Source organism: Dendrobium catenatum, unplaced genomic scaffold (genome assembly GCF_001605985.2).
Source record: "Dendrobium catenatum unplaced genomic scaffold, ASM160598v2 original_scaffold_118854, whole genome shotgun sequence".
Lineage (NCBI taxonomy): Eukaryota > Viridiplantae > Streptophyta > Magnoliopsida > Asparagales > Orchidaceae > Dendrobium > Dendrobium catenatum.
The window spans coordinates 135,838-163,382 of record NW_021437289.1 but is presented as its reverse complement, the minus strand read 5'-3'; the positions used below and the strand labels follow the sequence as shown (position 1 = coordinate 163,382).

The 27,545-nt window shown below is 37.1% G+C and overlaps 2 protein-coding genes across 3 annotated transcripts in view; one reads left to right on the top strand and one right to left on the bottom strand.

The window, feature by feature from the left end:
* The first annotated feature begins 10,649 nt into the window (after positions 1-10,649).
* On the top strand, positions 10,650-15,179 carry LOC110093766. The gene is made up of 5 exons (XM_028692106.1): positions 10,650-10,860; positions 11,930-12,069; positions 12,151-13,173; positions 13,274-13,571; positions 13,717-15,179. The coding sequence occupies exons 1-5, from the start codon at positions 10,650-10,652 to the stop codon at positions 15,177-15,179; spliced, it is 3,135 nt and encodes a 1,044-aa protein (XP_028547939.1).
* A 3,717-nt stretch (positions 15,180-18,896) lies between these two features.
* Positions 18,897-27,545, bottom strand: part of LOC110093764 (tubulin-folding cofactor B) — a 96,795-nt gene continuing 88,146 nt past the window's right edge. For both annotated transcript variants that reach the window (XM_020818744.2, XM_020818742.2), the window contains 2 exons: positions 21,773-21,842; positions 18,897-19,199 (listed from right to left, as the gene is read on the bottom strand). In XM_020818744.2, the coding sequence (XP_020674403.1) occupies positions 19,152-19,199; positions 21,773-21,842 (118 nt within the window). In that variant the 3' untranslated portion in view covers positions 18,897-19,151. The remainder of the gene's footprint in view (positions 19,200-21,772; positions 21,843-27,545) is intronic.

The window sequence follows — 27,545 nt, the reverse complement described above, 5'->3', positions numbered from 1 at the left end:
GCATCTGCTTTTCCATTCTTCTCTTGGGTTTTTAGCCTGTGCTGGATTTCTTTCCTTATTCTTGGTCTTTATTTGGTTTGAAATTCTATTGCTTGTTCCAGTTTTGTTTTGTCCAAATCTCTTGCTCTTTGCAGCTTTGTCCTGGGTTCTTTAATGTCTAGGGACTACTGCTATCGCTTTGCTATTCCCAGGTTGGTTGGGTTTCTTCTCTATTTCCTTGTTCCCAGTTGGACTATGGTTCTTGTTTACTCATGGGAGCTTTTCTTGGCTGTCAAGATTTGTGGTTTTATGTGTTGGCCTTGCCTCTATGCTTTGTGGGGGCCAATTTTTCTCTGGAGCATTTTGTGGTTATTGCCTATCGCTTCCCTTATTATGTTAGTGGTTTTGCTCTATTTCTTTCCTTATATTGTTCGAGTGTTTTGGAACTGTTGGTGGTGTTCTTTTATGGTTGTGTATTTTTTAACTAAGAATTTTGTGGATATGGGCTTGAGCTGTGATTACGCTGGTTCAGTTGTTGATGGTTTTCCTAGTTGTTGCTCTCCTACCTCCAGGTGCTATTATGAGACCTGATTCTGGTTATATTTTATGGTTGTGGACATCTATGGGAGTAATGTTTGGGGCTGGGGCTATAATGTTTATGTTCTGGGTCTCCCCTCTTGTGGCGATGCTTGGTGGCTTTTGGTTGTCTGGTGTGTTTCCTGGGGTTGTTCATGTTATCTGAGTATCTTTCTTTTGGTTGTTGGTTTAGGGACTTGTTCTGGATGGGCTGATGGTTTTTGCCTGGGGTACTTTTGCGGTTTGTGCTGGTGGCTGTAGTGTCCCTCGACTTTTCTTTTGTGTTTGTTTATTTTTCTATCTAGGTGTTTTTCTACTATTTTATGGGACGCTCCTCTCTCTGTGAGCCTGTTTTGCTGCAAGTCGAAGATGTTTGTCAGGGTGTGGATTTATGGGCTTGGTGGTAAGATTGAGTGGCATTTGGATTACCCAGGTGATGAATGCTTGTTTTAATTTATCCTGAGCTCTATCAGCCTGTACCCTTAGGTTTTAAGTGGTGGAATGGTTTGGAGTTCTTTTTTAGCTTGCATGCCTTGTCCTTCTATTTTTCCTTCATGTTTTTAATATTTTATCCATTGCAGTAAGCATATCCTGGATCATTGCTATGATGTTTTTAACATGTTTTATGATAATGAGTGGGAGCATTTCTTGCTCAAATGTGGGTGGTTTTTGCTCAGATGCTTTATATTGGTAATATCTCTTCTTGTTTCTCTATTTTTAATTTAGTCAATTCTCATTTATATTTCTATATTATTTTGTGCTTTAGCCTTTTGGTTTTTAGCCTTATTGATTCTCAGGTGGATTTGCTTATGACAATCGTCAAGATTTTTTGCAAAAAGATCTTCATGTTCCTATCAGTATCTTTCTTTTTTGGATGCTTCTCTATAGCATGTTTAGCATGTTACTAGGTCATCTTGCTTTTTAGCTTAATGGGGACTATCGGCTCGTAGGTTTTCTTTTGCTTTGTTTTGTAGCTCGTTTGAGCATTAGGGAGCTGAGGGCCCCCCTTAAGGACCTTGTAACCGATCTTTTATTTAACGTGTAAGCCCCTATGTAGGTTTTAATAAAAAAAAAAAGCCATTAATATATACCAACTAAAATCTCAATTGGCCATCCCAAACTAGCTTGGCCCAATTGACCAAACCTCAAGTTTTCCTAGGACCACTAAACTCAACCAAATCATGTTTATACCTTGGAACAGATACATGAGCTCTATCATATCTCAAACTGTCATGATGTGATCCCGACTACCTCCCAAGTTCTGCATCCTCTTGATCCAAGAATGTTCTAGTTTTTTTTTTTTTTTTTAAAAAAATGCAACCAAGTGCATTCAAATATTATTAAAAACAAAAATCAAGAACTAAAGGAAACCGTTAGATTCCTCCTTTAACAAAAAAATGAAGGTAGGAGGAACCTTATTCAAACTAGATCATCTAAAAAAAAGAATTGAAGATAACATAGTTAGTACAAAGATCTGCTAACTTATTACATTTTCTATCTATACAGTTGAAAATAATGTTTCTATAGTCTTTGAACATACCTCTTAGATCATCATTCTTGTGAATAGATCCATCTTGAAACTCCTTCATGATATTTGCATTATCACTTTCAATAATAATTCCACCATAATTCATCATACATTCTTTGAAAACTTATGGGACAGATTGTATAGCAAGTAATTCAAGCCTTGAGACGTCCCAATGTATAGTGGAATGTCCAAATGCTAACAAAAAACTGCCTTTATAATCTCTACAAACCCCCCCCCCCCCCCCCCCCTATTTCTACAAACCCCCCCAATTCCTCCTTTATAATTTTGAAGTAAGGAAGCATCCTCATTGAACTTGATCCAATAGGGTGGAGGGGGATGCCAATGAACATCCAATAGCTTATTAGGCTGATTGACACCCCATTTACCCGAGATTGCTACTGCATTTGAATTAGACATTGAAGCCATAGAAATGGACTCCATTGAATGAATAAGGAACTCGCCTCCTTGCCTGTGTGAAAAAGATTGTTTCTAGCTTTCCAAGTGAAGTAGATAGCATTGCAATATAAATTAATCAACCAGTAATTTTGTTTAGAAATCCATAAAATGCAGTCAGAGAAAGAGCTGAAGGTAGCAATATCAAATCCCCACCAATTTAAATGCTGGAATACCTCACCCAATTTTCTGCATTTAACCACAATGTGCTCAATATCTTCTATCATATTGCAGCCTCTTGGACATCCATTTTGCATTTCCAATCTTCTATAACATAAAAATTGGAATGTCGGGATTGCTCTGTTAAAAATTTTCCACCAAAAAACTTCAACTCTAGGTGAAAGCTTAGCCTTCCTTATCCAATCCCAATAGCTCCCATGCAGAGAGTTTTGGATTGAAGCTTCATAAGCCAATGCCAAAATTGACTTCCCTGATCTGCTATATAAAAGTTCCAAGCAATCTTTAGAAAATCCCGTCATTAAGTTGGTATGCAAAATCAAACTAACAAGATCGGATCCAAATGCTTTATTCAGCTCTTCTTCATTCCATCTCCCATCTGCAATAAATCTGTTCACCAAGGCACCATCAATCTCCTGGGGATTGAGAAAAGTTGGCCATTTATTCAGCTTTTTATCCAAAATCCAATTGTCATTGAGGATGTTCATGGATCTTCCATCTACAACATTCCACTTAAAACATTCACCTCCATTTTTGATAATAGTCCAGGCTGTAGATCCTTTTTTTTCAAAAATCGGTTCTCAAAAAAGGATCCGTATTTGGGAAATAAGGCCTTATGAAATAATGATTCCTCCTCTTGAATATATCTCCAAGCAATTTTTTCTCTCAACGGCCCAACTTTATCATAGAAAGAATGAAGACCTCTTCCCCCCCCCCCCCCCCCCCCCCATTTGGTTGGAGAGCACAATATCTTCCAATTAACAAAATGCATACCCTTACTTCCATAAGGTTTATTTCAAATAAAACTTCTGCACAACTTGTCCATTTCCTCAAGAGTGCCTTTTGGGATCAATGAATGAGTGCTATGAAAAATAGTGTATGAAAGCAAAACTGTCTTTACAAGATTGAATTTTTCGGCCAACGAGATGAATTTGCTTCCCCAAATACTAATCATTTTCTTGGCTTTCTCAATGATGAATTTGAAGTCTTGGGCAACTAATCTCCTCAATGAATTTTTTGTCCCCAGATAAAGGCATTCTTTAACACTAAGAATCCCCATAATCTTTTTAATTTTATTCTTCATTCTTCTATTAACAGATTTCCCAAAGAGTATACAAGATTTTTTTCCATTAACTTTTTGCCCTGTCCAACCACAAAAGTCATTAATAATGCATTTGATATTTTTGACCTCCTTCACATTTGCTTTTGAAAAAAATAATATATCATCCGAAAGTGATATCCTAGCTCCATTAGGAGAAATGCTATTACCATAATTTTCACCTCTTTGTTTAAGAGCATTAATCATCAATTGAGCACAAAGGATGAACATGTAGGGAGACAAGGGACACCCTTGCCGAAATCCACACTTAGCCTCAATCCAATTTGAAGTATTCCCACTAATTCTTAAAGAAAATTTAGCATTTGTAACACATTCCATGACTAAAGAAGAAATTGAAGATGGAAACCCGAAAACCCTCAAAGTTTTTTCAAAGTAGGCCAACCCATGGAGTCATAAGCTTGTTCCAAATTAGGCTTGAAAGAGACCAGCCCACTAGAACTCTTTGAGAACCTGAATTTGTGGAAGTTTTCATGTGCTACCATAATATGATCTGACATAGTTCTGCCCTTCAAAAAAGCAGCTTGTTCAATTGAGATTACATTGTGGATAACATGAGAAATTCTATTTAAGATAACTTTGGCAGCTATTTTGTATATAACATAGCATAAACTAATTGGCCTGAAGTTGGTTTGATATATAGGATTTGAAACTTTAGGAATCAAAACTATTAGAGTTTCTTTCCAACTGGAATTCATCTTTCCAATTTAAAAATTGATTCAATGCTCTCCAAACATCTTCCTTTACAATGTCCCAATAGCTTTTAATAAATGAGTACGTGACTCCATTTGCTGGGGCAATGAAATTCCCTATATTTTTTATTACAAACTCAACTTCTTCTACAGAGAAATTTCTTTTAAGCTGCAGATTTCCTCCTCCTCCAGATGATAATTGGACTTCGGCCATCCTTCCAAAATACATTCCCTGAACTCCCATTTCTTTTTAAAGAACTGAAAAAAATGTCTTCAATCATGTTCAGGTCTTCCGTTTCAATGTCGTCTTCATTTTTTATTTTGTTTATAAAATTTGCATTCCTCCTGGCACTAGCAAAAGCATGAAAAAATTTTGTATTTGTATCACCTTTCGTAGCCATTTCACCTTTGCACATTGTCTCCACCATGTGTTAAGTCGAACCAAATTTGAGTTGAGTTCCCCAACCTTAGTTTTGAGTATCAAGCACTCATCATCCGAGAGCCCTTCCTTGCTTTCTTTATCTTGAAGCTCTAGGATCTCCTTATTAAGACAATCTTTTCTCTGAGTAATAGCCTTGTGTTTATCCTTGCTCTAATAGAATAGAGCCTTCAAGGATCTCTTCAATTTGCAGTTAAGAATTTGGCCGAAATCCCCCACTATTTTCTTGCTCCAGGATTTTTTAACCACAGCAATAGATTCTGGATTAGATACCCAAACATCTTCACATTTAATAGATGTTCTATGGACAGCATTGTAATCCAGAATATTCAAAATAATTGGGCAATGGTCCGAGGAAACTCTAACAAGGTGACTTACAACTAGACGATGAGGAGAATGTAAAGTAGCTGAGTTCAAGTAGCACCTATCCAGTCTTTTAAGGATTCTATCAGCTCTGATTTTATTGTTGCACCATGTCTATTTGGGACCAATGCTCCTCACCTTGTGAAGATCATTTGAACAATAAAAGTCTCCATTTCTTTGGCACCCAATGAGTAAACAAATCTTTTCCCTCCTCTTTTGTCCTCTTTATTGTGAAGACAATTAAAATCAACTTTAATGATCATAGCTTTATCCTTAGTGTTGTATAGCTGCAACTTCTCCCATAGGATTCTTCTCTTGTATACATCTATACTACCATAGATAGTAGCAATTCTCCAACTACCATTGTTATTGATATCTATCTCCCCAATAATGAATTGGTTTGAAGACTCCAAAATAGTGAAATTAGCCACATCTGACTTCCAAATAATCAGGATTCCACCGGATAGCCCAACTGATGGAACTTGAAAAAAATTCCAACTAGTTCCTATTAACAAATCCACATCTCTTCTATTAAACAAAGTAACTTTAGTTTCCAACAACCCCATAAAAAAACTCCATATTCTTTTACAACCTCCTTCAAATAGAGGGAAGCTCTCCTCTTCCTAGCTCCCCTGTAATTTCAAAATCCAATGGATGACATTATTGCAAAATAGGGGATGGCTTCCCTACTTTTTCTTTTTGTTCTCCCTCCAATCTTCTATTCCTTGGATTCAATTTTATAGGACCTAAACCTTTAAGTTGCTTAGATCCTTTCTTTTTAGAGTTTAAATCTTTTACCTCATCTCCCTTATCTTCATTGTCACAACCCTCCAAGCGATTGCTTTGATTCATGGAGATGATGTTTCCATAATCATTTGAAGCATTTTCAATAACAGGTGCCACAAATTCACCTTCTTCAATCACATCATTTAACAAATTAAATTTGTTACTGTCAACAGGTATAGTTGGGAGAAAAGATTCCATACTAGAGCAATCAACTTCTACTCCATGTTGTGAACCAGAATCTGATGCCTCCCAATTTATCTACCTTTTCTTCCACAGTTTCCAAAGCCTCATTCAATTCCGGAGCTTGCCTTCTGTGGTCATCAACAATTGCTTTCTCCACTTTTCTATACATCACATTGTTCTTCTAAATCCTTTTATCAATTTTGATTTGCAAAATCGAATTATTCTGAGAACTGACTTTAGAATTAGCCCCTAGATTCTTGAACTTGTTTCTCCTAAAGTTGACATGGATCCAAGGTCCGTAACCATCCTCATAAGGAATTTTTCTTGATCCTTGCCTTTATCCTGAGCTGGATCTAAATTACTAATCACATTGTTGTTTTGAACATGATGAAATTCCTTCACTATTTTTTCTGGACATTGTTCTTTCAAATGCCCAATTTTTCCACAGCAAAAGCAAAAGTTAGGGATATTTTCATATTCAATCCTTTGAAAGAATTTTCCTGAAGATCCTTCAACCCAAACTCCCAAGGGAAGCTTTGTACCCAAGTTTATGCGGACACAAACCCTGGCAAATTCTCTTCTGCTCCATTGGAATGAATTCCCATCTATCATGTTTGGCTTCCCAATCATTCAGGCTATCCTACACATGTTGATTTCATCCTAGCAATGAAGAGGAGGTTTGGCATTCTAGTCCAAATCGGAGATGTGAGACCTTTCAAGGAAGCAGGGGAGAAGGATGGTGACCACTTGTTCATGCCTATTATGTTATTTTTAACATACCAAGGCCCGCTGGATAAAACTACTTCCAATGCTTCTTGTTCATCAAATGCACACAATACCCATCCCAAAAAAAGTATTATTAAGTTAAATTTCCCAAACTGTTCCCATTGCCTCCTCAGCTCTGAGCAAATCAGTTGGAAAGGAATGTTTCGACCGAATACCTTGATAACCAGTGAATTCTAAAGTTTTAATAAATTTTCTCGTTCATTTGCCAAATGAACCTTCACTACCATGTCCTCCCCTGTAAACTCTTTCCCAAAATCTAGGTTTGTGATGTTAATGTTGTTCTTCTTTGTCCAAGCATTTGGAGCCCAATTATTATTGATCTTTGAAGCATTTAACTTCTGTACCATATTCTCATTACAATCATCAAGTTCAACATTTTCACAAACACGAACTTGTTCCAGTTCAACCTTTTTCTTCGCTTCCTGGTTAATACCATCTTTATTTCCCAAGCTCTCATCAAGGATGATCTTCTGACCGTCAACATTGTCTCCCTCAGCCAACCTGGTTTTTTTTAGACATTTCTTCAAATTGGATGTCGATGCTTCCCCATTTACAGTTTTAACCACTACTTTGGATTCAACGGGAGAATCTACTTTTTTGAATAACAAAGGATTATAAAAAATGATACTTTTCCCTTTCCCAATTACCTCCACTATTTTCTTCTGGTTCAAAAGACCACCTTCGTTGATAATCAATGGCTTCCCAGTAAAATGAATTTTCCCAACCAGATTGATTGAACTTGTGCCATCGCCAAACGCGGGTGGAGAAGAAGTAAGGACTTAGCGTGAAGAGATGAACGGAGTCGGATTAGTACGTCGCCCCTCAGAATGACCGCCAACCATGGAAGACGGCCGGCGACCGTCCATCGCCATGAAAAGAGCGAATCAGAATTTGAAAATAAAGCTTTGTTTTTCTCACTAGAATCAGAGTTTCTCTCACTAGCTCTAAGAATGTTCTAGTTGGAATGATGAAAACAAAGCATCTTTTCCCTAACAATCTGAGGGCATGATGGTAACCCACAGCTCAATATTGCTATTTGAATGGCATTCAACCGCTTCAATGCATGCAAAAAATCCAGTGATGAAACTATGAACCCGTGCAAATGTTTTGTTTAAATTAACATAAGTTTTAGAAATGTAAGCTTACAATGCTATTTTCGGGTATGCACGTGATTATGCATGTATGACCTAAGAAAGGCATAAAACAAACCTATGAATAAGTACTTGCAAAATTCCTCACGAAAAAAAAAATAAATCAAACAAAACACCACCTCCTCAAACCTCTCTTTACTTCCCAACCCTCCTCTGGGTCCTCTAATTCCAAACCTAAACTCCCCTTCAGGTGAAATAATTGAACCTTCCCTCCCTACCTCACCTCCATAAGACCCTTCCACTGTTAAAACCAAAAACCAATTTGAAGCTCTTTCAGATAAAGGCAACCCATAACATATTATCTCAACTACCCAAAACCCAAATTCCTCACCGAACCTCTCCAACCCTAACCATAACAGTCCTCCGCAAACCTCACCACGCAACCACCAGCATGTTATTCCAACACACATAGAACAATCCTCCACCTCCACCTCAAACATTATAAAAACCCAACAAAACAAAAGCAAACTAGAGGCAAACAAGCCAAAAAGGTCTCTACCCAACCCACAAATGTAAATGACTCTCCCCAATATTGCAGTTTGGAATGTTCGTGGATTTAACAACCCTGACAAAGTCTTATGCTGCAAACAACTAACCCAAAAGCACAACCTTGATCTTCTCTTCATCCTTGAAGCTAAAATCTCCCTTAGCAACCTCTCCCATCAGTGGTTTCTAGCTAACCACAAAGTTTTCCCTATGGATGCCTCTTGTCACAATTTCCAACATTCTAACCCAGGGCATATCTGGATTAAATGGAATGTAAACATTTTAAACTTCATCCCTGAGATCACTACTAATCAATTAATCCATGGCACCATCGTTATTGCCTCTACCCCTACATGTGCAATTACCACTGTCTATGCTAGTAATTCCCTTTTCGAAAGGCAATTACTTTGGGATAAGATTCAGAAAATTATTGAAAATATTAATCTCCCCTAGGCTATTATTGGAGACTTTAACTGTTACCGCTCTCCTAATGAAAATGCTGGTGGTACTGTGCTCAATAACTACAAACTTGGTGATTTTAACAGCATGATTTTCAACTCGGGTCTGCACGATCTCTCTTATGTGGGGCACTATTTCACTTGGCACAATCAACAACCTGGTAACCCCATTCACATAAAACTTGACCAGGTTTTAATTAATGATTCTTGGTTGCTTTATTACCCGAACTCTTACTACATTGTTGGAGACCCCAATTGCTTAGACCACTCTCCCCTTACTTTGGTTAACACTCAATATGGTATGAAAGGTCACTATTTCATGTACAAGAATTATTGTTCGAAATTTCTAAAATTTTGGGATAGTTTGTTCCATGTTTTCTCCCAACCCAGCACCAGCAACCCCCTTTGCTCTTTCTACTATAATCTTAAGAGCCTCAAAAACCTGATCAAGATAAAAAACATTGGTCCAATTCTAATGCTATCCAGAATGAGATTAACACTCCTAGAATTTTGTAAAACCAAGTTATCTCCCAAATTCAAAGCAACCCACTCGACAGTTCTCTCAATACATAACTCAATAGCATTAACACCAAACTCTCCTATTATCACACCACTCTTATCAGCTGGATGTCACAAAGAGCTAAGGTGAATTGGCACACTCGTGGTGAAGATGACTTGAAATTCTTATACTCAAAAATCAACATTTCCAAAAACCACAACCGTATCAAAGAAATCATTATTGAACATGGCCCATCCACCACTCATCAATACATATATAAGGTTTTCATAAACCACTACTCCAAGCTCTTTAACACCCACAACCCTTCATCCACTAATCACAATTTTCAGGATATCCCCGTTGGGAATCTGATCCCCCCTCACCTACTCTCCATGCTCACGGCCTCGATCACTACTGATCAAATCATGACTATTATTTTTGCTAGCAAAGAAAACTCTGCATCTAGACCTGATGGCTTCCCTTTCGAGTTATACATAACTTCTTGGAATGTCATCAAACATCATCTTTGTAAGGCTATACTATCTTTTTTTTCCACTGGTTATATGCCTAAGAAAGTGAAAGATACTACTATTGCTTTGATTCCAAAGTAACCTGAAGACAACAATGTAAAAGACTTTAGACCCATTTCTTTGTGCAATATCATTCAAAATAAGATTATCTCTGATAACATTCTTATTGTCGCAGAACTACTAGGGAATTTCAATCAAAATACTAAAAATAAGTTCTTCTATGCCAATTTGACATAACAAAAGCTTTTGACACTGTTTCTAGGGATTTCCTTATCAATAGGTTGGTTGTTAAAGGTTTCCCAAAAGTCTTTATATCTTGGATTAAAGCGTGTATTACTGATGTCCATTTCTCTATAAGCATCAAAGGTGTCCTTGAGGGCTATTTCAACTCCACCTCAGGGCTCAAGCAAGGGAGCCCGCTCTCCCCATACCTTTTTACTATCATTATGGATGGCATTTCTACTACCTTGGATCAGGCTACGTCCAACTCCAACTTCACTGGTAAGAGTAATGGTGATTGTACCATCACCCACCTCATGTTTGTTGATAACCTCCTTATCTTTGGGAAAGCCACTACCTCCAATGCTCAAAACCTTAACTCAATTTTGGATAAATTTGCATCTGTTTCGGGTTTACATGTTAATCCTCAGAAAATCAGTATTCTGATCTCTAAGGATGCTCCTAAGGCTTCACAAATTTGTGACTTACTCCAAATCAGCCAATCTCTTCCTCCCATCAAATATCTTGGGTTGTCTATTTTCTACAAAAAATTGAAAGCTATTAATTTCCAACCTCTTATTTAAAAAATTTCTTCCTCTCTTGCTGGTTGGAAAGTGAAAATCCCCTCATTTGTTGATAGGATTCAATTCCTCAAATTCACCATAAGCAACATGTTGGCTTATTGGATTAGAGTTTCTATCTTGCCCAAAGGATGCTGCAAGCTCATTAACCAGTTGTGCTCTAGGTTCCTTTTTTTTGGTGATATTAAGCTGAGGAAACTCCATACTATATCCTAGAAAGACACTTGCATTCCCAAACAAAATGGTGGATTGGGTATTCCATCGATTGGCTGCCTTCAGCACAACTTTGTGTGCTCCATGATATGGAGATATTTAAACAAAAGCAGCCTTCTTTTTGACTAGTGGAGAGTTAAATATTATTCTTTGTGGAATTTGATGCCTATTAAATGCTCTTCTTACTGGAATTACTTATGCAATAAGGCTTTTTTCCATTAAACATTTCCTTACTCTATCTATCCACTCGAGTAGCAACTTGTCTTCTTATGGGACCCTTGGTGCAATGGCACTTCTATGGCGGAATTATTAAATGAAAGGCAGGTGCTTCATGATTTTTCCTATATGTCTAATTGGAAGGTCTCTAAGGTTATTAACGATGACAACTGGACTTTTCCTAACTACTTTGATGTTTCAACTGCTTTTGTTCTATGAGTCATCCATATTAACAGTTCCATGAAAGACCATCTTTGGTTGGGATCCCAGAACCCCAAATATCGCTCTTTTCAAAAAAATTTATACTCTTCCCTTGAAAATGTTTCATGGCACAAGCTGGTTTGGCATAAAAAAACTACTTTAAGGTTCTCGATTTTTTAGGTTGGCTTTAATCAAAAGGAACTAGAGAGAGAAGCTCCGGTTCTGTTCTAGAGAGAGAAACTGTTCTTGGTTGTTTTTGATTTTGCAGTATTTTGCTGTTTGAATCGCGGGGGGAGGATGTCTTCATCCGTTTGCCGGCGGTAGTAATCAGTCCGACGTTATTCGCAATGCAATTCTTAAGCCTCTTGACCAGAGATCTGTCAGCTTTCGTGGTGTTCTTGGAAATCAAGAAAAATCCAGATTTTCTTCTAATCTGGTAATCAGAGAAGGATTTAGGCAAACGGAAAGGATTTAACCAATTGTGGAAGGGAAAGGGAAAGGCATCTCTGTTGATCAGAATGTTGAAGATGAATCTTTTCCAGGTTTTCAATCGAAGAGGGATTTTGAATCGCTTTCGCCAGAGGTTGATCTGAAAGTTAAAAATCGTGAAGGTCCTTGTATGTCGGAAGTTCAGAATCAGAATGTTCAGAATCTGACGGATGTTATTGATAAATATGGAGATAGTTTTGACGAGGGTATTAAATCGAATGGTAATGTGAATCAGGGGAACAAATTTGAATCAGCTTGGAAAAGGATGCAACACATCAAACTGAATTTCGATTCCAATTCTACACAGCTAACGGAAGATGGTGTAGCAGTGAAGTTAAAAACTGATAAGGAATTAACTAACTCTCAGGTTTTGAAGAAATCGTTAGTTATTAAGATTTTGGGATGGAAATTGCCTTTTTCAATTTGTAGTCAAGAACTCATAAGGCAGTGGAGTAGGTATGGTAGTTTCCATCTAACGACTTTGGGTAATAATTGGATTCTATGTTTGTTTGCTAATATGGAATCCATGGAAGAGGTTTTGAATGGGGGTCCTTGGTACATTGGTAACCATATAATAGGTATGGACAGATGGTCGTCTTCTTTCTCTACTGATTCGTTAAAAGGAATCACATCACCAGTGTGGATTCGTTTCCCAGGACTGCCTTTGAGCTGTTGGGATGAGGACAATATTCCTATCATTGCCTCAATGATAGAAACTCCATTAATGCTGGATGGGAACTCATTCAAATGGGGAAAGCGGGAATACGCTAGATGCTGTGTTCGCATTGATTTGGAGAAGAAACTCCCTACTGGTGTTTGGATAGAGGGTATTAACGAAAGTTTGTTTCAACGCGTGGAATATGAAAAGTTAACATCTCTTTGTTATCAATGTGGTAGAGTTGGTCACAGCAAGGATGATTGTCCTGATTCCATTACCGTAGTTGACACTGATATGAGAAATCAGGGCTCTAAAGAAAATGTGAAACAGGTTGATGAAGCGAAGTCTGAGTATGTTAAGAAGAAAGATGAAGAATATGGGTCTTGGATCCATGTTAATTTTAATAGAAGAAGATTCAAAAAATGCCAGGAAAAATATTGGAGTTAATACCATTGTTAAACAGGTTTATAAACTTGTTGTTGCTGTGAAACAGGGGATGGTTGTTGAGAAGATGGAAGAAACTATTAATGAAAATTCTGCAGTCCACGTTGAATCAACAAAGGAGCCTTTTGCAGCTCAAGTTCAGGAAATTCCTGTTGTTGTGAATAAATTCCAAGTTTTGGACTGTGAAATAGAGGAAGGAGAGGTTGTTGAAAGGGTTAATGAGAAGAACTTGAGTAAATCCATTGAGTTGGATTCAGTTGAAGATGTTGTTACTCCTGGTTCGCATAATGCTATTGCTGAACAGAGAGTTGATGAGCAGTCGGTAGCTGTGTTAAACTCTAGGAAATGTAAACTATCAAAAGAACTGAGAAGCTTAGGACCTATGGAAACTAATCAAAGGAAGAGAAGAATGGACAAAGAACATAGCAAAATAGTAGGGGATCATTCAACTATTATTTCTTAAATGGAGTCTATTATATTTTGGAATTGTAGGGGGGGCTAGAAAGAGGGAGGCCTCCTTATATCTTAGAGAAATTGTGAAGGATTATAAGGGTTTCTTTGTGGGGCTTACTGAAACTAAGATTTCTTCTCTTGATAGTAGTGAAGTGAATCAAATCATTGGCAATGATTGGGATTATTTCTTTCATCCCTCAATTGGCAATTCAGGTGGTATTTTAATCTTGTGGAAGAAGGCTTTTGCTTCTTTTGAAATGGTTGATCACTCCTCCCAAGTGGTTATTAGAAAGCTAATCACTAATGCTTTGGGTAAGTGGAATATTGCAACGATATATGGTGGAAGAGATGCTCAAACCCGTAGATCTCTTTGGAGCACACTAGAAAATTATTTGAGTGATGAAGATCCTTTTATAATAGGAGGGGATTTCAATTGTATCCTTTCTAAAGAGGATAAAAGGGATGGAAAGAGATTCTATTTATCTAAGGGCTCCAAAGACTTGAATAATTTTATGATTAATAATGATTTTCATGATATAGGATTTGTGGGTCCTAGCTACACTTGGTGTAATAACAAGAAAGGAAATTCTAGAATTTGGGAGAGGCTTGATAGGTGTCTCTTGAATTCTAAGGCTATTCACAAGGTTTCTTTTGTTAAGGTACATCATTTACCAAGAGTAGCATCAAATCATGCTCCTATTTCTATTAATCTTGTGGAAAATCAGAATCAGAAATCGGGTTTCATTAGATTTGAAGATACATGGAAGACTTATCCAGCTACTTGGAACATTGTTCTGAAAGCTTGGAAGAAGATGGATTACAGTTTGAATGCAGAAATTCTACAGAGAAAGCTGAGGAGAGGTATTAAGGCATTATACTACTGGAATAAGAATAAGTGTCGAGATCTACAATTATTAAGAGATGAGCTGAAAAAAGAAATATTGTTGTTACAAACTGAAGAAGCTAATGAAGGAGGTTTATCGGTGGAAAAATTGAAGATGTTGAGGAACAAAGTGCAAGAACTAAATGTTACATTGAGTAGACTCTCTACTTCGTGGAACCAAAGATCCAAAGTTAGATGGCAGCAGGAAGGAGATGTAAACTCTAATGTTTTTCATCAATTTGCTTCAGCAAAGAGGAATGGAAATATGATTTGGCAGGTCAAAGATGAGAATGGAAGTATGGTAGATGATTTGGAGAATATTGAAACAGTTTTCTACAGATGTTTTCAGCAAAAATGGTCAGCCAGAAGTTGTAAACTGACGGATTGGCCTCCCTGTCCAAAAGTTCTACAAATTTCCAAAGAGGGTGCTGTTATGCTAAATCTGGATTTCACTAAAGAGGAACTTACAAAAGCTATATTCATGCAAGGTAACAATAAATCTCCAGGTTTAGATGGTATTACTTTGTCTTTTTTCAAGTTTTATTGGAAAATTGTTGAGGAGGAAACTTGGAAAGCTATTGATGATTTCTTTAAAACTGGTGTCATGTTTGAGGAATGAAAGGATACTCTTCTTATTCTTATTCCTAAGATTAAGAAGCCTTTGGTACCATCTAACTATAGATCTATTAGCTTATGCTAGTCTACTTATAAATTTGTGGCTACAATGATATTAAATAGAATGAAGGGCTTCATTGCTAACTGTATTACTGAAGAACAAGCTTCTTTTCTTCATGGTAGATCTATTTCTGATCATTGTCTCTTAGCTCAAGAAGTTATCCACAAACTTAGAATGTCTAAAAGGAAGAAGGGGTTAATGGAAGTTAAGCTTGACATGGAACAAGCTTATGATAGTATGAATTGGGAAACTTTATCTAAAGTGTTAAGCATGTTTGGTTTTCCAAGGAAAATGAATTTGCTTATTATGGAATGTGTGAGGAATGTTAGATTCTCCTTTATCATTAATGGGAAAACTTCAAAATGGATATGTGCTGAAAATAGCTTTAGACAAGGTTATCCTTTGTCTCCTTATTTGTATATTTTGTGCTCACAACTTTTCTCCTTTGCAATGAAGCATCAAGGTCAAGGTTTGGGAATTCAGATCTCATAAAGAGCTAACTTGGTCAATCATTTATTGTTTGCTGATGATATTTTGCTTTTCTCTCATGCTTTAAAAGGTATTGCTATTAAGATGAATAATATCATTATGGATTTCTGTTTGTGGACCGGCTTAAGGGTTAATAATGCAAAATCTCAGATTTTATTCAGTAAAGGTATGGATAGAATGGAGATGATAAAGGTGAAGCAAATTCTGCAATTTAAAACCGTTGAAGAATTTCATTATCTTGGAATCAAATTGATGATGAGAAGACCTGTTTACAATGACTTCAAATTCATTGTAGATTATATTATGCTTAAGTTGAACACTTGGGGAAGTAAGTGTCTTTCATTAGCTGGTAAAATGACCCTTGCTAAGACTTCTCTTTTAGGTCTTCCCAATTTCTTCTCAGCACACTCTATGGTTCCTAAAAGAGTACTACATGAAGTTGATAGGTGCTGTAGAAATTTCATATGGCATAAGAGGGATGGTAAAAAGGGTATGCATTATATTGCTTGGAGAATGTTATGTAAGCCTAAATCTCAAGGTGGATTCAGTTTTCCCTCAGCAGTAAGAAGGGCTGGCCCTCTCAAGGCAAGACTTACTTGGAGAGTATTGAAGAATCAGGATTCTTTATTGTTTAAAAATTTAAATGCCAAATATGGAGATAGCTGGTGTCGTGGAGGCTGTAGGCATGGTAAATCGACAACATGGAAAATTCTGAATGAAGGAGCAGTTCACTTAAAACCTATCCTTAGGTGGAGAGTGGTTGATGGAGCTAAAATCAATGTGATTAAGGATATTTGGCTACTTGATAAAAGCTTAAATGAATTGCCTATAACAGCGAATTGTAATGATCTAGATGGGCTTCATTTATGTCATTTTATTACAGATCTTGGCAATTGGAATTTGGAAGAATCGAGAAGATTTTTTAATGAAGAAATTATAGTGCTTATACGGCAGATACCTATCAACAAGGATTTGAATGAAAATTTTCTTGAAGAGATCAACTTTCCTTCAGGGAAATCTATTACAGCCCGTGCTGTTTTTGCATCCAGAAAAGAGAATTATTGTGAAGATAATATGAGTTTTTATAATTGGTTGAGAAAGCTGAAACTTTCTGCTCGAAGTGAGCTCTTCTGGTGGAGGATTAGTAAAAATGTCATTCCTACAAATGAGTTTTTAAAACATAGAAGACTCAGTGATGATGACTGCTGTATAAGAGGATGTATTGAATGTGAAAACCTGGAACATATAACTGTTAAATGTAAGGAATTGATTAAAATTCTTAAACAGTTACAGAGTTGGGGGTTTTATGTTCCAATCTTTGAATCAATGGATGAGTGCTTAGTTGAATTAAAGATCCTCACAACTATTGCACCTAATAGTGTGAGAATTTACTGTGACACGGTTTATCAGAATTGGAAGAACATGAATGCAGTCAAGCATGGAAATTTTGCTACTTCGGTGCTAGTTTCAGCAACTAATGTGCTTTTTTCTGCAATTAACAATGTTAATCCTGTCATTGATAGCTGGGGTGCTAATCTCCCTAGGGAGTTTCAAAATCTTTGGCACCCCTACCGCAAGACTGGATTAAAATCAATGTGGATGCTTCTCTTATGACTTCTTATTTGGCTGGAATAGGGGGATGTTTTAGAGATCATAAAGGAAGATTGTTGTTAGCATTTGGGGAAAAAAAACTCACTGGGATATTGCTCATCTTGAAATGGAAGCTATAATGATTCTTAGAATATTCATTCAACCGTGGATGCTTGAATGTAAAGGAATAATAATCGAAGGAGATAACATCAATGTTATCAACTTCATCAAAAATTCTTTGAAGAAGACCAATTGGCAACGGACAGATCGGATTGAGAAGGATTTTATGTTCTTGACAGACTTCAATAAGGTGATTCTTAATCATGTTCATAGGAATTGTAATAAGGTAGCCGATTGTTGTGCTACTTTAGCTTTAGATACTAATTTTTTCTTTGATAGTTCTTCTTTAGCTAGCATTCCTCCTTCTCTTTGTTTTCTTTTGAATAAGGAATGTGAGCCTTTGCTTTAATTGTATCTTGATTTCCTGCTTAATTGCATATTGCATTTCTCAAAAAAAAAAAAAAAAAAAAGGTTCTCAATTTTTGCTTGCATGACTTTCAAAGGGGGTCTAAAAACTATTGATGTTTTGTCAGCCCGTGGGATCACTACTTGCACTAAATGTTATTTTTTGTCTTAAAGAATTTGAAACTCTATCCCACCTTTTCTTTGAATGCCACTTTTTTTTTTAATATTATCAAGAATTTCCTTCAGTGACTAGGAAATCTCTTTACGAGGCCAAATCTTCATCAAACTTCGATAGTGCTCTAGATCAAGGGCTTTCTGGACTTCATATATGTTACTACCACTATTTTTGATTGCCAAGCCACGGTAACTGCTAAAATTAAACAAGCTTATATGAGGAAGACTACTAATTGGAAGCACTTCAGGAAAGACAATTAACTGCTTCTTTAGTTTTCTCGGTTTGCTGCTTGCCCTCTGTGGCCTGGGTTTATTTTGAAAGGACGATGATGACTGCTGCTTTCACAGCAGCCCCTTGGTTAGTCACATTAGCAACCAAGGGCACAATTCTAGTGTAGTCCCTTTGAGTTTTTTGGCCCTGCACGTTTTTTTTCAACATGAGTTGTCCGAGTCCTTCATTTTTTGATCTTCTAGCTTGTTTTTTCTTTGGTTTATGTTACTTTAGAGTCCTTGGCTACTCTTTTGTTGTTGAGTTCCAAGACTATATATATATTTTTTTAACTCATGTAATTTTCTTTTATCAATGATATGGGCTCTGCCCCAAAATTTCCCAAAAAAAAAGTATTTGCAAAATAAAACTTAAAATTAAGGATAAAACTCTGCAAACATAAAGAGTGCTAAGGTTTGCAAATATAAAATGTTGAATGCATGCGCCATCATTGATGTCTAACCGAAAAGTAGCAAATAATATCATCAAATGATGGATGAACTAGTTGCAGAAAATGGTTGATAAACATCAACAATACTTCAGTTCGTAGATGGCAGTAAAAAATATGGATCAGGTCAGATGTGAAAGAGCTCAATAAAAAATCGAAAAGCATTCCAGGTCCTTGTAGTATCGACTGATTTTCATGTAATTCTTGACCGAAAATGCAAAAATAATTACCCAGCTGAAGTCGTAAAAATGAAACATTATTCCTTTCATTCATCAGTCAAGAACCAAACAAAAAATAAAAGAACCGGATTGGCCGACTTGTGAAAACTCAATTTCTAAACAGATCATTGATTTTCGAAACAGGTTAATATACAAAGATCTGGTTTCAGCTATTAAATTTAAAAACTGTATGTGTTGGGCCGGTCAGTATGGACATTGTTGAACCAAAACAGTAATATCATTGTGTTGCGCAACTCCATGGCTCATATCTCCTCTTCATCAAACGGATCCCTTTCTGGGTAATCACCAACCTGAAAAGAAAAAGAATTAACAATCATTTCCTTCATTCCCAATATTAGTTGAAGCGAATAAAACATGCTTGAAAATATATATAAGAACAAATATCTATATAATGAATGATAAATTAAATTGTTAAAAAAAAATTTAAGAGTGTTCTCTTATTATCATTATCATTATCATTATTTAATTTTATCCTAGCTAATTGGAGAAATATTTCCTCCAAATAATTGAAATTAACTGCAATTAATGTACTTGTCTATTCAATGTTCTAAAGCTCTCTTAAAGAAATAAAAAAAAAATTAAAAATTAAAAAAAATAAAATAAAAAGGCTCTATTAAAGAATATCCTAACACTGAAGAAGTTTATGAGTGAAGTAGCTTAAAAAATCAAGTGGAAATATTTAACAATAAAAGTGCTATATAGCACATTAATACTTCTACTAAATAAAGCATTGTTTATTTTTCAAAAGTTCATGTATAAGGAAAGTATTAAATGACTTTCATTTTCATAATTTTTCTTTGAAATACCTTGTTAAGGGATGTAAAGCTTTGGGTTTAATCCTACATCGATTAGTTCAAAAATACATTAGTCTAGAGAAATCAGAAGGTTGACTCTCACCCATAAGTTTAAAAAATGAATTTGACTATCGGTCTCCCTTTTCATATAAATAATATTATTGTGCAATTCTAAAATTGATAGCCATTAAGTATTAAAATTTTGACGAGTCAAACAGTTTTGGCTTTCACAAAACTAATATTCGTATTTCCAAAGTGCTAAAGCACAATGCAATGCACAAGCATTCATTTTTGCTTCAATTTGGAAAGCATAAGTACAGCAATACTTTTGCTAACTAAAGCATTCATGACTTGTATATCATATCTACACATATTACATGCATACAATAACCATTTAATTAGCCAAACTTAACAAAACAGATAATCATTTTCAACAAATATAATGATACATTTTATAATAATAATTTTCAAATATCTAAAATCCATTAAAAGGAATTAAGCATATAAATAATTAAGTTGTGAAAATACTTAAAAATCAAGAATACCCATGAAATTGGGCACCAAATAGAAGACGAGGTGGAGGCACATGATAAGAGAGAATGTAAACAAGAGAATTAATAAGCATTCATGAGAAGAAAATTATGAGCAAGTAGCATAAGCAGGAAAAACTTCATAGTAGCATATAAGAAAACTAATAGGTGAGAGAGCACGAAGAGTACCACCACCAAAATCTAGCAAGAGAGAACAAAGAATTAATGAGCAATTACTTAATGAGTCAAAAAAACTATGATGATAAGAGAACGTTTTGGCTAATTATATAGGTAGATGTTCAATCCCATCATTAAACTTGAATAAGGATTTTATTTGACCCATATTGGAGCACACAATGCTACGAGGAAATGCAATGAAGCAATGTAACAAACATGCATTGCCACAAGCTTGGCTTCATAGGCACGTGATGAAAAGCGCCAACACATCACTTCGATTCAGTCCTAAAGCATACTGTTAATAACACAAACTAAGATGCATAGTGTTCTTGTCCAAAAAAAACCTAAAAGTACTCACGAGGCATTCAAAGGAGGCAACAACTATGAGTGATGAAGTAAATATAGAGATGAATAGAATGCACATATATCAATCTAGTTGGGTTTGGCAAGCAAGGTTTCGATGAAGCTTTTGGAGGAAATAATCACAGAAGATTTGTTGCTCAAATTAGAATCATATACATGACAAAAAATCTCTCCAAAAAACTTTATCAGAAGCAATGACTATATTTGGATTGCATGAAGGGGCTCTAATCAAGTTACATCAAAATTAATGTAGTTCAACCAATTATGACTTAATGAATATTAATATGATTATTGATGATGACGGTCAAACTTTATTACTACCTATCATGCTCTTTACCTCTCTTATAAACAATTTTGTGACCCCATAGAGTTTGAGACAAAGCAAATGGTGATGACAGTAAATTACCAAAAATAAAATATAAAAAATAAAGCAAATCAAATGACTGGTGGACCCTAACATCTTGTGAACATGCCATACAATGTACAAAAACAATACCACAATTGGAATGTGAAGAGTATTGGAGCAATGCCACCAACAACACATAGTAAAAGTTAGAACTTCTAGCATGTGTACCATATCATATTTTTCTCCACAAACATGTCTAAATATGAGGATTTGTTTAATATGGAATTTCATGCTAGTAAATGCTACATGCAATGAGCAAAGTTCTTAACTAGTATGTGCATAAAGCTCTTACCATTTGTGTTGTATAAGCAAACAAAATGTGCCGTTTGAACTATCTATCAGTGTAAGAAGTCATCTTTTGGTACGCAGAGTTTGCCGAAACAAAAGAAAATTGGCAAGTTTGTGAAGACAAGCAATAACATTGAGTTCAGTGGCCAACATCAGAACTAAGAGATACTCTCACAAAATTATGTGTTAAATTTTGAGATGCAAGAAGGTTAAGGTGCAGGCACAAAATATAAATTGATTTGTTGTGCATAAATTAAAATTTAGGCAGCATTTTACGGTTAGATATTGGTCCTGATAAAGCTTACCTTGACTTTTTCTGGCCTAAGTAAAATGCCATGTTGTGGAAGACATTCAAAGTAACGCTTACCATTAACCCTGCAACATTGTCACAGTGATCAGACAAAAGAAATAGTTAAACCACATGGCAGAAAAATACCAATGGAGAAGCAAGAATGGAGAAATCACCATAGGGCATAAACTTGCTGCCCCATAAATCATGCGGTAAATCTTATTGAAACAAAGTGGAATTAAATCAAACACTTCAATTCATGCCATTTTTTTGTTGAAATGGCATGGTGATATTTAGCCGGTTTGCCACATTACAGGTATAAGCTCCCGTGCAATATCAAACTTAAGGTAGCAAAAGTCATTCAATAACCTGAAAAATACCACATGTAACCCATGTTCACCTTCTCAGGTGTTGTTACATGTAGCAATCAGTCATGAAGATGGCACCCCTCTTAGGAGAATATCCCTCAAGTTATTCTCACGGGGCCAGCAAAGGAACTCGTCTAAGGATCCACTTAAAACTCGTCGCGACGCTTTGAAAAGCGTGCGAGGTCTAAAACGACGTTTTGCGGGTTTTACACTTCTACCAAGGAGCTCATCCTATATTGGGCAACCAAGACGTTCCTGATAGATCACGACTCATCATAATCAGGTCATTCCCTCCAAGATCGCTAAACCTAGCAGGAGGAAAGCGTCTACCTCAAAGAACCCACGCTCCACTCAACCACTACTATCATACTAATACCTCATCCTTTCCAACACGTCTATTCACCTTTCAAGACAAGGCGACCTCGAGACTAGTAGGACAGTCGCCAGGTTGACAGACGACTCGTCAGCTACGGGTTTACCTCCTCTCAGAACTCACCCACTAACTCACCCTATGACTATTTTTCCCTCTCGAGCTCAAGGATAGACAGCTCGTTCGATTGTTTCCTCCACCTCCGTTCAGCCAATAGAGAGGTGACACGTACCCTAGACTAGCGTATAGTTATTGTACGAGTGTTCAATATAGCATGTATTTTTATTTTTTCTCTATATAGCCTTTCATGTGGCCCCAAAAACCCTATAAATATAGAGTAATGGGAAACAGTTGAACTTTTCCCTCTAGAATTTCTATTTGTATTTTATAATTGAGATAGTGTAGATTATGTCAGTTTACTCTCTCCTCTTATTTACTCTCCATTCACACCAACAGGTTCTCAGCTCACTAGATTGATTTGCTAGTAAAGATGAATATCATCTACCAGACAAATTCGGATCCAATTGCTCTTTACTCTTCATTTAAGGATTAACACTATAGGATGACTCCCCCTTTCGCGACAAAATCTGCGAATGAGTAGCATGCGAGTCTCCTATAGACTGCAAGTAGTGGTGATAATCCCTGCAAAGGCCAAGAATTTGGCATAAGACAAAGCCCACCAAAGGTAACTTCGAACAAAGCAATGTGATCACTCTCCTTAAAGTCATAGTCAGCTCACAAATCTCAAAAAATCCACATTTCCTCGTGCTAGAAAGAAGAAGTGATGAGGAAATCCACCGGACATTTCGATGTACTTACCATCGGCGGAATTGTAGATCGACAGCTACGATTCATAGTCTCTATTTATGATGTTTTTAGTGCATTTCTTTTATTTATTTTTTAGCTTTTCCACTTCTACCCCTATGAGGGATTTGTGTCATGTTGTACCCTGAGAGCGTGTCTTTTACATTTTGTTCTTTGGAGTCCTACATATAAATGCCTAATCTTTGTATTATTTTCCAATGATGAATTATGAATGAAATTTCAATTTTATTTGATTGATCTCTTAGTGAGTTCTTGAGAGGAGAGACCCTCAGTGGGTGAAAGCACTACCCGTCAATCTTTGGTGGATTCCAAAGTTCGCGGTTCCATAATCTCTTTCTTTTTCCCCTACTTCAAAACCCCTACCGTAATCCCTCCACCCGCCGACCTCACCATTCTCACCCCTTTCATTCCTCCTACCTATACCTAAACCCATATCCAACCCGCCGCCCCTTCCCTTGGCAGCCCAAGCCGCCGGCCACAAGTCCAGCTGCCGGCCGGCCGGCCCTCCCCCTCTACATGCTCAACCCGCCGGCCCATAATCCCTAGTCCACCAAATTTGAATTTTGAATTTCAAATTTTTCCATAATTACTTTCCTAAATTACCTCCATGCTATTTAGGAAAGAATCCTTGTTGGCAATCAATCTATTTTGAATTTCAAAATCCCTTCCTAGAGAGCTAAACCCCATTTGGAAGTTATTTCAATTTAAATCAAATATAAAATTAAAATCAGATTTGATTACAATCACATTAATTTTTGTAGGCTCCGAAAATTCGGCCCTAGCTTTCGCCCGAAACTGTTGCTTTATTCTTCGGCGATGGAGTTTTAACGGATTATGTTCCGGGGTAAATTTTGGAAGGCACCATAGAAATTTTTCTTCCAGTGGTGTTTGCAATCACCACAAAATTTTTTTTCCAATAACAACTCTTTTTGCAGTAAGGGTCTCAGGTTGGGATAGTCTTTCAAATAAAGAAATTCTTTATTGAGCAGCGCCTCTTACAGTAGTCCTTGCAGAATAGGACCTTCCAAAAAGCTCTTCAGAATTTACACCGTACATAGGGACGGCTGCAGCCCTTGCAGTAGCTAATGAGAATTCAAGTCCACCAAAGTGGATGGTGGCTCCAGTGTTTCCAGTTTCAATGACAACATTTGTCAGTTGAATCATGGCTCCTCGTCCTAGTTTGACAGTCATCGGGGTGTCCTGCATTTCCATGCTGCACAAACGAAAGGCAGGGGTTCGTAATCAAAATTTGATATGTCACCCCACACTTTCATAATACAGAAATTACGCAGAACAAATAACAGAAGCAGGAAAATGAGAATAGAATTAAAACCCTGCTGATTGAATTTTCAATAAATCTTATTTAAAAGATTGATTTTAGAAAATTTAAAATTTTGATCCATATGGATTTGCTTGCTACTATAGCCTATGAATGACTAGCAATAGATGGAAAGAGAAACTAATCCCCAGCGAAGTCGCCAGAAATCTGTGGGCTCCGAAATTCGGCCCCAACCTCCACCCGACACTGTTGCTTTTTTCTTCGGCGAGCGAGTTTTAACGGATTAAGTTCCGGGGTAAATTTTGGAAGGCATATGGGTTTGTAGATACGACACTACCCAGAGATTTCGCCCTCATTTTGTGAGGGGACTTTATGATCTGAGTTATGGTTTCCTATAGGCGCAAGCTTCTATAGTTAATTACCCCTCCCGATAATGAGAGAGAAATTTTGATTAAGGCTAGTTCTCAATCAGATACGTATAAATATGTGTTATCTAGCATATAATAGCAGCAATGGGCTTGGATTTGGGAGTTTGAAAAGTTTGATATTTAAAATTTTGAAATTGCACCATCTTGCACTTAAAGCAGATGGTGGAGGAATTGATGATGTATTCGATCAAGATCCCATAGTTCCGTTATCCCAGGCCATCGTGGTCCCTGGTCTACTTAGTCAAAGGAGGCAGTCGACCCAACCTGACAGAAGGATCCTTGTCGGCATCCATGAGTTGCTTCGTCTAAGGGGGCCTTGTAGACCTGGGTTGGATATTTGCCTAAGGGGACAAATTTGAATCCACCTTAGCTAACAGAGGGCTTTGTGCCCTATCAATTATATCCTATTGATTCATATCTCAAGGATTTGATGCCACTAAGAAGAGTATTGGCTCTGGCCATAATCAGTTTTTCGTGCTTCCATTTGGCGGCAAAACCACTCAGTTCAGAGGGCCCCGGGTCATAACAGTTTATCCTGCGGTGTCATTTAGCGGCAAAACCGCCAGTTAGAGGACATGTACCACGTCCTTATTGGCATGAGATTGTTTGAGAATGGATCCTAGTGATATTTTCGACTAAGCATTAGCTCTATGTGAGCTGAAGTAAATTTTAACTTGTCCAGCTCGGCAAACTATTGCGGAGGGTGGATGGATTTTGCTTTTGGTGCTTTGAAGGATAATTTCATTTTTAAATATCTTTTTTGATTTTGATGATTTTGGGATTTTTGAATTTTTTATGGGTATTTGAATTTTGAGTGGAGCTTGGAAAGCATTTGAAAGTGTTTGTGAACCCCTCCGGTTGACATTTTAGTTCAACACGGTCATCATCGAGGTGTTTGGAGTTTTTTTGATTTAAAAATTGAAGCTTATCGACCCTATCAACTTATCGATAGGGGATCAGCTTTCGTAGGCTTTATGCCTTTGTTAGTGAATTATCATTGTTATAGGCTTTGAAGGCATAATATAAATGTATTAAGATAAATACACCGGTCGCCACAACCATGTATTTGTTTGATAGTTCGAACCCTGTCGACTACTACTGATTCGTATAGAAGGATTAGGTTCGAACCTGAATTCACTTATTGACCCGTGTAGCATCCCTAGATGTCATGTATGCACTAATAACACGCTCGTCAGGGCCCATGCAAGTGTTTAAGAATTTCATTGATTGGGCGTACCTCTTTGTGTACCTATGTATATACAAACTACGGTGCACGTGTGGGAGTACTTTGAAATATTTTAGTTGTGCAGGTAATTACCGCTGAGTACACAACATTTCACTTGAGAGCTTATATATGCCTTCTGTCCGGTAATATGAGTGTTGTGGATTCGGTGGGATATATCTGGATGTCAGGAGGCATCTCCTCATCTTAATGTTGACTCCCCTTTCTCATTCACCGGGAAGGGTCCTTCTTGAAATCCATGGCCACTATCTTGAAAGGGACTCTTTTTAAGATAATCAGTGTAGTAGAGTTGTTGTTTTTTATATTTGTAGATGAAAGCACTGTCTTCTTCTTAAGTGTAGGATCAAGAAGAAAGTTTGGAACACCAGAAAGTTTAGCTCGAATTTGCTCAAACACCTCATCCATTCCGCCAGGAGGTGTCCTTTTTAGTAAATCAAGTTGTCTTCGAACCGGACATATTTTGTAGCATCTCAATCACTGCTGTCGTAGATGATATCGATACTTATGTCCACAAGTGTTCGTTGTACTTACGATATACACATTGTTGTTATCCACAAGTAGCTCATGTTCATTTGGAATGGCCTGTTGTATCCACTACAACCTCCTGGAAGTGTTTGTAGAATAGTCGTTGTCCCTACATCATATTCACCTTTCACCAATCTCAGGTGGTTTGATGTGTTTGCACTTGTTTGTAGGGACGGATCTTTCATTATCATGTGGTAATGTTGCCTTCTTCAATCAAATGGCAATGTTGTTAGTGTTGGGGATTTCAATAGTGCATATAGAACACATGCATTCTACAACCATTTGTTATTCTTGCAGGTATGATGCACCTGATCTCGTAGAGACGGTTGTAAGAGTCCACTACATTCTTTGTTTGTATGCATTGAGGTCGTATAGTGTGCCTGCTTGTAACTCGATGTTGGTCATAAGGATGTTTCAATATCCTTCCTATAAGAGCTCACGATCGTTTGTAGTCATGATTTCACCCCAAATTTTGGCAGCCACCCGGAGTCTCCAATGTTTAGGGGAAAACTACTGGGCCTTCCGCCATACTAGAGAAAAACATGTACGGTAGGTGCCCTCGTACAAGGACACCGCGGCCGTGTAATCTTTGTCCCCATCACGCTAGAGAAAGGCATGTATGGGTTTTCGGTACCTGTTACAAGAAAAGAGCAGTTGTTTCCCCGCGAGCGGGTACTTATGAATATGCCAATCTCATCGTAGACGTCGCACCGGGTTCTCATCCCACCAAGCTAGAGAAAAGCGTGTATAG

Coding starts and splice junctions, on each gene's coding strand:
- LOC110093766 (XM_028692106.1), top strand. CDS start 10,650: ATGGATGGCATTTCTACTACCTTGGATCAGGCTACGTCCAACTCCAAC. Junction 10,861..11,929: donor TGTTAATCCTCAGAAAATCA/GTATTCTGATCT, acceptor TCGCGGGGGGAG/GATGTCTTCATCCGTTTGCC. Junction 13,174..13,273: donor AATATGGGTCTTGGATCCAT/GTTAATTTTAAT, acceptor GCTGTGAAACAG/GGGATGGTTGTTGAGAAGAT.